The sequence below is a fragment of the Zalophus californianus genome, chromosome 1 (assembly GCF_009762305.2).
Source record: "Zalophus californianus isolate mZalCal1 chromosome 1, mZalCal1.pri.v2, whole genome shotgun sequence".
NCBI lineage: Eukaryota > Metazoa > Chordata > Mammalia > Carnivora > Otariidae > Zalophus > Zalophus californianus.
This window is the reverse complement of record NC_045595.1, coordinates 204,168,233-204,181,210: the sequence shown is the minus strand read 5'-3', so window position 1 is coordinate 204,181,210 and position 12,978 is coordinate 204,168,233. Positions and strand designations below refer to the sequence as shown.

The 12,978-nt window shown below is 41.6% G+C and overlaps 1 protein-coding gene across 4 annotated transcripts in view; it reads left to right on the top strand.

The window, feature by feature from the left end:
• GART (phosphoribosylglycinamide formyltransferase, phosphoribosylglycinamide synthetase, phosphoribosylaminoimidazole synthetase) overlaps positions 1 to 12,614 on the top strand; it is a 32,578-nt gene extending 19,964 nt beyond the window's left edge. For all 4 annotated transcript variants that reach the window (XM_027586671.2, XM_027586669.2, XM_027586668.2 and 1 more), the window contains exons 15-22: positions 835 to 1,086; positions 1,328 to 1,480; positions 5,210 to 5,416; positions 6,428 to 6,565; positions 7,825 to 7,955; positions 8,253 to 8,394; positions 9,618 to 9,733; positions 9,825 to 12,614. In XM_027586671.2, coding sequence (XP_027442472.2) covers positions 835 to 1,086; positions 1,328 to 1,480; positions 5,210 to 5,416; positions 6,428 to 6,565; positions 7,825 to 7,955; positions 8,253 to 8,394; positions 9,618 to 9,733; positions 9,825 to 10,016 — 1,331 coding nt within the window. In that variant the 3' untranslated portion in view covers positions 10,017 to 12,614. The remainder of the gene's footprint in view (positions 1 to 834; positions 1,087 to 1,327; positions 1,481 to 5,209; positions 5,417 to 6,427; positions 6,566 to 7,824; positions 7,956 to 8,252; positions 8,395 to 9,617; positions 9,734 to 9,824) is intronic.
• The last annotated feature ends 364 nt before the right edge of the window (positions 12,615 to 12,978 follow it).

The following is a 12,978-nucleotide window of genomic DNA, read 5'->3' as shown; positions in this document are numbered from 1 at the left end:
AATGGGGTCTGCCTGCCTAGACCCTTTCTTTACATATGATCACAAAAGTGAACTATGCTGGGGTGCCTGGGTGGCTCAGTCGTTGGGCGTCTGCCTTCGGCTCGGGTCATGGTCCCGGGGTCCTGGGATCGAGTCCCGCATTGGGCTCCCTGCTCGGCAGGAGGCCTGCTTCTCCCTCCCGCACTCCCCCTGCTTGTGTTCCCTCTCTCTCTGTGTCTCTCGCTGTCGAATAAATGAATGAAATCTTTGGGGAAAAAAAAAAGTGAACTATGCTATACTTTTTAGGCTGGGGCATTTGGATTTAAGCAGGCCTGATTAAATTACCTCTCTAAGCCTGTACCATCATCTGGAATATAGAGTGATTATAAAGATCAAATATAAATGAAAGCATTTCTAAAATTAAACGGCTGTAGAAATGACATTATATTCAACCAAGCGTTCGTTCTTTGAAGATAATGCTGTTTGGGGCTACACTTATCCTTTGTGGAAATTAGTACTGTTTCCCTTGAGATCACACTTGGTCAAAAGTTGTGTTAGGCAGCTAATAGAGTACATTTTTTTTTAATGTTTGCAGAATATAGCCACGTGTTTAATTGTTCATAATAAGAGTAGGGGCACCTGGCTGGCTCAGTCAGAAGACCATGGAACTCTTGATCTTGAGGTCATTGAATTCAAGCCCCACATTGGGTGTAGAAATCACATACATACATATATATACATACATATACAGACAAACTTAAAAAAAAGAAAAAAAGAGGACCTGGTGTCAGTACTTCTAGAAAGGTTTATAAATATTATGTGATTTTTTTGGCTCTTATTTTATCATCCTGCCAGGAGGTGAAACTGCAGAAATGCCCGACATGTATCCTCCAGGAGAATATGACCTAGCTGGTTTTGCTGTTGGTGCCATGGAGCGGGATCAGAAACTTCCTCACCTGGAAAGAATCACTGAAGGGGATATTGTTATTGGAATAGCTTCATCTGGTCTTCACAGCAATGGGTTCAGCCTTGTAAGGAAAATTGTAGCAAAATCTTCCCTCCAGTACTCGTCTCCAGCACCTGAAGGCTGTGGTGACCAGACCTTAGGTAAACACACTCATTTAAATTTTCCTGCTTGGAAATATGTGAGCAACCACTTAATGGGTTAGTCTTTCATTAGTTAATTAGAATAGAATAAATTACATTATCCTGTGATTTCACCGTTTGGACATTATCATATAACTGTTGTGTCTGCAGGGTCAAATCATTCTCTATTTCAGAATTGTTGACATATGCTTTGGTTTTACATTCATAGGCTAAGTGTTTGTCTTATCTCTCCAATACACAGGGGACTTACTTCTCACTCCAACCAGAATCTACAGCCATTCACTGCTACCTGTCCTACGTGCAGGACACATCAAGGCCTTTGCCCATATTACTGGTGGGGGATTGCTAGAAAACATCCCCAGAGTCCTTCCTCAGAAGTTTGGGGTGGATTTAGGTAAGATTGCTAAAAGGAAATTTTGTTCAGAAAACCACTGGGAAGAAAAATGTATTATGGAAGAAAACTATGGGTAGTTAGTGCACATATATATATATCAGGGAAAAATTTTTTTTTTTTTTTTTTAAGATTTTATTTATTTGACAGGCAGTGAGAGAAGGAACACAAGCAGGGGGAGTGGGAGAGGGAGAAGCAGGCTTCCCACGGAGCAGGGAGCCCGACGCAGGGCTCAGTCCCAGAACCCTGCGATCATGACCCAAGCCAAAGACAGACACTTAATGACTGAGCCACCCAGGCATCCCTGTATGGAAAATTTTTAATTATTGGGGTTTCTCAGAAAAAATAAGACTGACCTTTTTACCTCTTTTTGCTTTATTAGCTATGTTTATAAGGCATAACATCCTCTCATGTAACTGACTTATATAGATGAAGTGCTATGGGGGGTATGAGGGGCTGGTAATCTCAAGCTCTATCAAGATGGAACCAGGAACATGCCAGGAAGGGAAATGGTAGCCTGTGCAAGGGATAAATGGGACCCAAACCAAGGTATTGAGAAGGGAGACAGATTGGAGAATCATTTTGTGCTTAGAAGGAAAAAGAAGTCCCAGGTTTCTAGTTAAGCAAGTGAGTGGATGGTAACATCCATAACACAGGAGGAAGAATAAATCTGGAGTAGGAAGTGGGAATAGTGTTTTGTTTTGTTTTTTTCAAATATTTACTTATCTATTTATTTTTAAAGATGTATTATTTGAGAACAAGAGTGCAGCGGGGAGGGGCAGAGGGAGAGAATCTCAAGCAGACTCCCCGCTGAGCCCAGAGCCTGACCAGGGGCTCAATCTCAAGACCCTGAGATCATGACCTGAGCCAAAATCAAGAGTCGGATGCCTAACCTACTGAGCCACCCAGACGCCCCTATTTATTTTAGAGGAGTGAGGGAAGTGCAGGTGCATGCAGGGTAGGGGAGGGGCAAAGGGAGAGAGAATCTCAAGCTGACTCTGCACTGAATACAGAGTCCAACGTGGGGCTTGATCTCACGACCCTGAGATCGAGATCTGAGCAGAAATCACAAATCGGACACTCAACCAACTGAGCCACCCAGGCGCCCCTGGAATAGTGTTTTAAATCTTCAGTGTGTTTATTGTAAGGTGTCTGAGAGCAGAAGTTGCCATCGGGCTGAAGCTAGGTTTGGTGCTCATATGCAGATAGTAATAGTTAAAGCCAAGAGAGTGGGGGACTGCAAGGTTGTTCCTCAGTGTCCTGTCTACTTTAAAGATTGGTAGAGGTAGAATTACTGGAAAAGCACAGTCAGAAGCAGGGAGTGAACCATGTAAAAGTATCATGAACTCCAAGGATTTGAACATGACACTGGTCAGCAGTGTCAGGTACAGCAAAGAGATCTGGGATGAGAACTAGAAATAAGCCAGTATGATTCAGTCAGCTCAAAAAGCATCTCTGAGTATAGATACCACCTGCCACATGATTGTGGGGGGAATGGGTGGCAGAGATACAGGGACAGTGAATGGAAGTTTCTTGCTCTTTCAAGAAACTTATTGGTAAAAGGGAAGGGGGAGTCATTACTTACACTCATGGCAAAATGAGCAACAGGGTTTTCCCTCCCTGTTTTTATAGGGTAAAGAGACAGAGGAACTGCTCCAACTATCATGGTCAACTAATATACATTGGTTTGAGCAAACAGAAACTAAAGAAGGTCGCATAAAGTAACTCCTTTTCCCAGTTAAGAAGGGCTTAGTGAGATGAGCAGACTAGGAGTGAGGGCTTGAGGAAAGGCGTAAATAATAAAGTAGACTAGGAGAAACAAGAATGAGACAACAAGCAGCACTGAAGGTGAAGGCGAAGCTGGTTGGGTGATCTTTCTCCCAAAGTACTAGCATGTATAGCCTTGAAACATGAATTAAAAAAAAAGTTGATTGGGTGGATCCAGTCGGGCTGGCCAAGTGGAGGGGTCACTCGTGAGGGGAAGCAGCTGTGGGTGCACGTGAGGAGATGTGCTGAGCCAACAGTGGAGTCGGTACCTGAAGAGAGAACCCAAAGAGTCAGAACTAGGTTGTGATGTAGAGTGGATATCATCATATTCCCAACAGCCTTGTGGTTGAGTCACACAAATGTCTGTGTCCCAATAAAAAGGAAAGGCCCTCATATCAGCCTCTGAGGTTTCTTCTAGGAATCATACTCCGACAACAGATTTAGGTAAGGCGTTTTCAACATAAAAGTTGCAACTGGTTATATTACTCCTGACATATCTGATCATTTGTAGAAACTGGGCTCATAGCCTGTCAGGGTTTGTCTGTTTGCTTACAAACAAATAGTTTGTAAATCATTTTGGTAAAATGAGATCATAGTTTGGTAATCTGCTATTTATTCTGCCATTTACTATATCAATATCCAGCTGTCATAATAGCATCATTTTTGAAACGAGTATTCCATTTTTTTTATGCATATACCACTATTTGGTTTTATGTTGCTGTTGACTTTTGACTATTGATACAACAGTGAACATCATAGTAGCTAAATCTTTTGAGCTCAGCTTTTAAGAAAGGACATTGCCCAGCTCGTAGAAACGGAATTAAGTCTGATAGAGGAGAAGGTTCATAGACATGCGATGCTCCTTAAAAATTGTATCAGCTCTAGAGCATTAAAGAACTGATTATCCAGGGTGCCTGACTGGCTCAGACAGTAGAGCATGCGATTCTTTATCTTGGGGTCTTGAGTTTATTCAAGCCTCACGTTAAGGGTAGAGTTTACTTTAAAAAAAATAAATAACTGATTATCCAGCAGATACACCAAATTAATAAGGGGAACTGATCGTTAACCCTATTATTTAATAAAAAGCTAAATCCGTAATGGCTTCCCTTTCTTAGGAGCATCATAAGTAAATATTCAATTTAGTATAGTTTTGGCAAGTCAGATCCCATAACTATAGATTCCAAAGAACCATCCAAATTTAAATTGTATGTATGTTGTGATTATGCCTTTACTTAAAAATTTTTATTAGAGATTTCTGTTGTATTATAACAGACCTAAATCTAAAATTTAAAGTAAATATGGGAAGGAGTGCCTAGGTGACTCAATCAGTTAAGCATTCGACTCTTAATTTCAGTTCAGGTTGTGATCTCAGGATCCTAGGATCGAGCGTTGTGTTGGGCTCCATGCTCAGCCAGAAGACTGCTTGTCCGTCTGCCCCCCCCACCCCTCACCCCTCACCGCACATGTGCACGTGCGTGCTCCCGCTCTCTCAAAATCTTTAAAAAATAAATACGGAGGGACAAGGTTTTGATTTTTAACCTTTTATATAATGTAAGTGTTTTTAAATAGTGGATATGTTTCTTCTAAATCTGTAACATAAGGCACCTAGTTTTGCATCATACTTAGGGTACGTTTTGGTCATCGCTAAGACCCAGCTTAACATTTGCAAACCTTTACTGGAATTCAGCTGGTAACACAATTAATCCATTAAGGGATTTCTAAGAACTTAGTTAATGCAGCACAAAACCTCACTTAACTGTGAATACTGGCCAAGTGTGTCAGCAAAAATGTTTGATATCTGAGGTACAAATGGATCCCACCCCAAAATTGTGAAAAGGCCAGTTTATAGTTCTACCGTATATAAAATAGCAGTGCTGCTTATACTTTCCACTGCTTTGTATATATGCATACATTAGATTTTGTGTGAGACAATAGGTTAATCAGACGACTCTTGCCTGTTTTCAGATGCCCAGACCTGGAGGGTTCCCAGGATCTTCTCATGGTTACAGCAGGAAGGAAACCTCTCTGAGGAAGAGATGGCCAGAACATTTAACTGTGGGATTGGGGCTGCCCTCGTGGTATCAAAGAATCTGACAGAGCAGATTCTGAGGGATATTAAGCAGCACAAGGAAGAAGCATGGGTGATTGGCAAGGTGGTTGCATGGCCTGAAGGTAATCACTCCTTGATTTGTTGTTCTTAGGTATATAACCTGAAATACAACTCTGCCCTGCCTCCGAAGCTGTGCCCACCTTTTAGTCGAGCCATTGCTATGGCAGCTGCGTTTACACAGCTGTAACATGACAATGGCCAAGCTAGTAACACATTTCTCTTCATTTCTGCCTTAGGGCTCTGACACCTCTGTGTAGTAGTCCCTATGCACAGCTACACCCCACAGGACAACCCATAACCAATGAGGTGAATAAATACCCACTTTAGAGACAGAAGAAGGGAGCAGTTCTGAGGCAGAGTCTCCATGGCTCTTTTGAGGGTCGCAGTGGAATCAAGTCCCAGTTGCCCACAGTGGTGACCAGTTTAATAACACACTCTTATATTGGCTCTCCATATCACTTTTCCCAGATCCTACCTCTGGTTTCCTGAGATCACTACCCAGAGTAATCTTCCCACAGGCAAGACCTTGTCTCGAGCTAATTCAGGGAATAGTGAAGCAAGCACCCTGACAAGTGCTGTGTATACTCAGGACTCTGTTAGAAGTACTAGAAATTAGCAGAGTGGCAGAAAACCCACTCAGATTAGCTAAGAGATGCCAAGGCTTGCCAATTATGTCCGTGTCTGCCTTTCGTTCATTATGTAGGTTTCATTTCAAGCAGGTTCTCCAAATACCAGAAGGATGTCTTGAGCCCACATCCTTGAGCTCACATTGCAATCGGTAAGGGAGGCCCTCTCTTCCTCAACATCCTGTGTCAGATCTTTTGAATAGCCTCACTTGGGTCACATGCCTCCCCTGAGGCCACAAGATAGTGACATGCTGTGGCTTTTAGTTGAAGTAGGTAATTATACATGTGCTCTTTCAGGAAGTTTTTATGAGTGAGTAACATTAAGTACTACAAGTCTATTCTTCATTTTAGTCCTTGCATATCTTATTTTCAGAATGAAGTATTCTCAAGTTTTCATAAAATAACTTTTCTTTCCATTATTATTTATTGGGTGTGTTTGAAATGAAGGTTCTCCTCGTGTGAAAGTGAAGAATCTGATAAAAACCATGCAAATAAATGGGTCAGTATTGGAGAATGGCACCCTGAAAAATCATTTCTCTGTCCAAACAAAAAAGGCAAGAGTGGCTGTTTTAATATCTGGAACAGGTAAGATATGCCTTCCTCTTTACTGTGGGGCTGTAGAAACGCTCTTTCCAGGCGCTTGGGTGGCTCAGTTGGTTAAGCATCTGCCTTCGGCTCAGGTCATGATCCCAGGGGCCTGAAATCAAGTCCCACATCAGGCTCCCTGCTTAGTGAGGAGTCTGCTTCTCCCTCTGCCCCTCTCCCTGCTTGTGCTTACGCACAGGCTCTCTCTCAAAAATTAATTAATTTTAAAAAGAAATGCTCCTTCCTCCTCCCCCCCCCCCGCCAAAAAAAAAAACCTCCTTCCAATTGTGAGCAAACTGTCAGTAGAGCGAGGCAGGGGATCATTAAGGACCTTTATTCCGTGTCCTCAGTCTTTCTACTATTCTCAGGCTTTTGAGACACCTAAAGGAAGAGTAGAGGGTATAAGGAAGATGATTGAAGAAAGAGAAACCAGAAAAGATGGAAGATCCAACTTTCGTATCATAGCTTTCTTAGTTAAGTCTTAAAACAGCTGAGGGGTTTTTTGTTTTGTTTTTTTTTAATTGGTAATAAGAATATGAAATTTATTGTTGACTCTTGTGGATAGAGGGGTAAAATAATAATAGTATCATATTCTCTCGGATAGAGATAGCATATTTATTTTTCCCACTACTGTAAGTAACATTGTTATGAACATTTTTGTAAATATGCAGTACATTTCTAGGTGCATATCTGATTATTTCTTTAGGATACATTCCTGGAAGTGTAACTGCTTTCCAAGTCCATTTTAAGATTTCAATATACTTTAGGCCCAAGTTGATGGTAAAGCAAAGAAGCTATTGTAAGGGTCATAGTGGTTTCTTCTTAAGAGGGTTGATTTTTCAGGGCATCTGGCTAACTCAGTCGGTAGAGCATGTGGCTTTTGATCTCAGGGTTGTAAGTTCAAGCCCCACATTGGGCATAGAGATTGCATAAAAAAATAAAATCTTAAAAAAGAGTTGATTTTTCTTACTTATTTAAACAGCTTATTCCTCACCAGTTTTTAAATCATGTTATACTGTTTCTTCTACTGTGCTCGATCATAAGATATTATTTTGCAGGAGCAATTACATATCCTAGAACCGAGAGTGCCTATGTTTTCATAAGCTATTACTCCATTCAAGAGAAAGGGAATTTAAAAGCCTCACATATTTTGCCATTATTTTCTAAGACATTTATTCGGAAATCCTGACCATTCACCATGCAAAATGGAACATATCTTTATTAAGAAACTTGAGCTTACTTGTGTGTTTCTCTTTCAGGATCAAACCTGCAAGCTCTCATAGACAGTACAAGGGAGCCAAGTAGCTGTGCACACATTGTTGTTGTTATCTCTAACAAAGCCGCAGTGGCTGGTTTAGATAAAGCCGAAAGAGCCGGAATTCCCACCAGAGTGAGTTACTTTGAAAAGTGTCTTTCCTGCAGACTGTATTTAATCTCATAACCCCCCACCTTCCCACCCCCCTCCGCCGACAGGACCTCCATCTGTAAGGGCAACTTATTCTTTGGATTTCTGGACTGGGGTGTGTGCTGGGCTTGCCTTTGTACTTCATCCTCTCCATTCCTTAATTCTTCATATCAGAGGTGTCTTCATGAGAAAGAAGGGAAGTATGGTCTATGTACAGGTTTGAGTTTTAAATCGTTTTTGGTAATTCATTGAAAAAGTTGTGCCCATCTTTTTCTGTTACAGGTAATTAATCATAAATTATATAAAAGTCGTGTAGAATTTGACACCACAATTGACCAAGTCCTTGAAGAGTACTCCACAGACATAGTCTGTCTTGCAGGATTCATGAGAATTTTATCCGGCCCCTTTGTCAGGAAATGGAATGGTAAGCAAAAACTGTGTGACGCCACATTGAGAAATCAGCTGAGTGCAGACTACAGGGTCATCAGCTTCCCAAACAATCCCAATGGTGAAATAGTTACTGGGCCATTTTAACACAGGTCATAATTTAATGTCCTTTGCCTCAGCTCAGAGAATGACCAATGATCATTTTGTCCTGCGCTTCTTATCAGTTTTCTTTGGCCTGCTGTAATTAATCACTTTTTCTAAAAAAGCTTAGGTTACTCACATTACTCATATTTCATCTTCTGAATAAATATTCAGAAGAGACATTTTTACTTATGTAGAAGCAAAAGGAAGTGATTGCCTGTATCCCAAAGTGAAGAGTCCATCCTCTCCTTGGGAAGTGTAGACCACTGCCACACGTGGCAAGGTGGGCACTGTTTCTGGAAAACATGTCTTGTGTTACTGCATCTTTGTGTTTTGACTGCATCCTATTGTCCTTTTTTGTGCACCTGTTTGGACAATAAATGGATTCTCTCTTCAAAGACTTCGTGTTTTCTTAAGTGAGTAGGGTTAGACAGAGTCCCCTATGGTGTAGTGAGAACTGGCAGAGCCTGTGGTGCCGTAAGGCACAGAAATAGCCAGTGTAGCATCTGGCTGGTGGACATGCCGCTTCGTGCTTAGAAGTCAAGCACATAGATGCAACGCAGGAATCTCCTATCGTCTCACAGTACGTGCTAGCGACAGGCCGAATTTTCCTCAGGAGCTCTGTGATCGAGAGTTGACCTCCCTGCCCACCCCCAACCAGCTTTCAGTGACTGCAGGCGCCTCTTCAGTTGTGCAGGGCAGGAGTTTGCTGCCCCCAGGGCCTCCTGGATGAAAACCTTTATTTCCCTTTACTTCATTTCTGTCTTATGAAGAAACTCCCATCCCAGAGAAACCCTGCTCCTCCTGACCCCTGATTCTAGACGGAAAAACATACATTCCTTTGGTATGTACATAGGAGTTTTAAATTCTGACCACTGTGTTTTTACTAATTTCCAGGGAAGATGCTCAACATCCACCCATCCTTGCTGCCTTCTTTTAAGGGTTCAAATGCCCACGAGCATTATTTCCCTTTACTTCATTTCTGTCTTATGAAGAAACTCCCATCCCAGAGAAACCCTGCTCCTCCTGACCCCTGATTCTAGATGGAAAAACATACATTCCTTTGGTATGTACATAGGAGTTTTAAATTCTGACCACTGTGTTTTTACTAATTTCCAGGGAAGATGCTCAACATCCACCCATCCTTGCTGCCTTCTTTTAAGGGTTCAAATGCCCACGAGCAAGCCCTAGAAGCCGGGGTCACAGTCACTGGGTGTACTGTGCACTTTGTAGCTGTGAGTATCTCTTTCTACCAAAATATTATTAGTGTCTATATGTAAATTGTACTAGCTAGAAAGTAATGTTCAAAACTTCTTCCTTCTCCAGGAAGATGTAGATGCTGGACAAATTATTTTACAAGAATCTGTTCCAGTGAAGAGAGGTGACACTGTTGCAACTCTGTCTGAAAGAGTGAAATTAGCAGAGCACAAAATATTTCCTGCAGCCCTCCAGCTGGTGGCCAGTGGAGCTGTACAGCTTGGAGAAAACGGCAAGATTCGTTGGGTCACAGAAGAGTGAAGCCTCCCAACCCGGGCATAGAGCCAGTTCTGAAAGAAGTCTGGGTATTTGCATGGTGACTTTTATCATGGACTCAGCCGAGAAGAACAGATGCCAAAAAGGAAGCCCTTACCCTCACCTCTGGCTGTTTTTTCTAAGGAACAGAGATTCGTTAAAAACAAGACTGGTACAGCATGTCTAAGACCTATGTGTGTCACCTCCAGTGGTCTTTCAGGGTTTACCTGTTCTGGACCTTCTGGTTTGTAATCAAGCTGGTCATTCAGAATTCCTTTCACTTTCAGCCAGACGAGATACCAAAACTCTTAGTTTTCTTCTGAATGATACCGCCTCCATTTTTTGTAGTTATATGTGCTCTAGTATTTGAAGAGTTAACCCACAAGGCTACTAAGTTACTATCTCTCCCCTATATTACCTATCTGTACTGGTTTGAATTGAGACTTCTCTGCTCTAATTATCCTGATCATAATTTAGTGTCATAAATTTGTGCGTAGCTCCCATTTCTGAGGGATAGTGTACTTTGTGCTTTGAAATATCATTAAACATCCCTCTAATTATTGACAGTTTCTATACCACACAGATTTTAGCTTCATAGTTATTCTATGGGTTATCAATATCCATACTTTTATAAATACTAGAAGGTTAAAGGGAGAGTTTTGGTGGCCTCTAGAATCAAACATAGGACTGAGGCATGTTTCTCATCCTTTCTGTCTCTGTGTCCTCACCTACTAACATAGGCATTTGCCTCTCATAGTTGTTTTGATAATTAAGTTAATACGTGTGAAATGCCAAAAACCATGCTTGACACAGAGTGGGCACTCAAAGGTCAGCATTTATTTCATAGCTCTTCCCAGTTATGAAAGCTCTTGTAACTCAGTATTCTTTCAACAAATATATCTCGAGCATAAAATTGAGAATGGTGATAAATAGAATATTGGAAGTGTGGTAGGTGCTGTTTGGGAGGAGTTAGGGCAATCTAGTAAAAAGTATAATGGCAGTGCATGTGTTTTCCACTCTGGCCATTCATTTCCAATCTGGATATGCAGTTCTGGAACTGGGAGGTCTAGGTTGACCTACGAGGCACACGTACATGACCCCAAGCTTGGTACCACATTTCTCCTGTAGCGGAGTGAACAAGGAATGGCCAACCAGCCCAAAGGCGGCCAGCAATCCTTAGATTACTGGGCAGCCTTTAGGGTGATATGGCCTAAGTTCTGCCTGCCCAACAGGAGTGTACCTTACTGGCAGGATAACCAGGAGGCCCTGTTCGAATCCTCCCTGGGAGTTTAAACTTAAGACCTAACAGCAAAGCAGTAATTTTATACAGAAGATACAAATTCTAGCCTTACAAAAGGAAAGAATAGGGGGGTAAGAAGAGAGGCACCTTCACCAAAAGACCCTAATTCACTGCCTCTGGTGCAGGAATGTTTCCCCAGACCCAGGCAGCTGGCCAATGATGTCACCCTTACACTGACTGTAGTCAGCAACAACCATCAAATTGGAGGTTGAGGTGCATCATTTCACACAGGTCCCTTTGCTCTAAACAAACAACTGATTGATTTGTTCTGGAGAGTTCACTCGGCATTAAATACCCATTACATACATGCCAAACATTGTCCTATGAAGTTTACAGAAAGTCAGAGATACAAAGGAAAATGTTATTGGTGGATAAAATCACAAACTGTAATAAAAGTAGAGGCTGATAGGGGGGTTCCTGGCTGGCTCAGTCGGTGGAGCATGCAACTCGATCTTCGGGTTGTGAGTTTGAGCCCCACGTTGGGTGTAGAGATTACCTAAAAAATAAAGTCTTAAAAATAAACAATAAAACCTTAAAAAAAAGTAGAGGCTAATAGTACCAGCATGCAAATTAGAAAAATCAATGTAAGCTTATGACTGTTTTAGCCCTTAACTCTGATACTAAGTTCCACCAAAAGGAATGTGAACTCCATGTAAGGTTATTGATTCCATATCTTGGGATAAGAAGAATCAAAATGTGTCTGAATTATCTGGTTGCCAGAAACCAAAAGACATTTGGAAAATAGGGACGATACTGAAAGAACAAGGGAATCAGCTTCAAGGGTGTCCTACTGTCTGGTTTGGGATAAACAGTATTATTTGGATGTGATGAGTATATGAGCAGCCATTGGTTTATAATGATAGAGAAAAGGTCATTTAAGTTATGAAAAAGTCTACAAGAAAGGTGAAGACAAGGTTAATATTTTATTGTAACATCTGTACATTTATCTTTTATCATAAACAGCTTTGTATATATGCAGGAATAAAACCGATCAGCCCTCGGTCACACCTTGTGTTCCAGTAGAAAGATCGGGCAGAGGTGGGTGGGGGTCCAACTGTTAATCAGCGCTACTGGTCTTGTAAGTCAAAGGAGTTAAGTGTGAGTTACAGAACAAGTAAGCCAAACGTTCTAAGCGGAGTGTTGTAATTTCTAAGAGAAACTTCATGGTTTCTAAATATTCCTTCTCAAATTTTTTATTTAACTCTTTTTAACTGCTATACAAACTTCTTAAGTAATTCAAGTACAACGTAGTATCTAATCATAATAAAGTTTAATAACTGGTACAGCTGCTAGATCCTCATTTTTTTCAACACAGTTCCCTCAGCTATTCTCGCTTATGCTAAGGGAGCAGAACCACAGCCAAAGTCTTGCCCCGGAAGGAGACTGTCAAGGACACTGTTGCCAGGCCACATCAGGCTCCCGTGGCTCCACACCCAGTGGGCACTCCGTCTGCCCTGTCCCCACAACTGAAACGCACTCGACTGCCTATATTTCTGGGTCACTCACTCATCCAGGCTTAAAGTCCCAGGTAGGATGATCCAATTGTCCAAGTTAAGATCATCCCCCCCTTTTATTTACCACAACATAAGGCCATTTTCCTTTCTCAGGAGCCAATTGGCTTTTTTTTTTTTTTTTTAAGATTTTATTTATTTGACAGAGAGAGACACA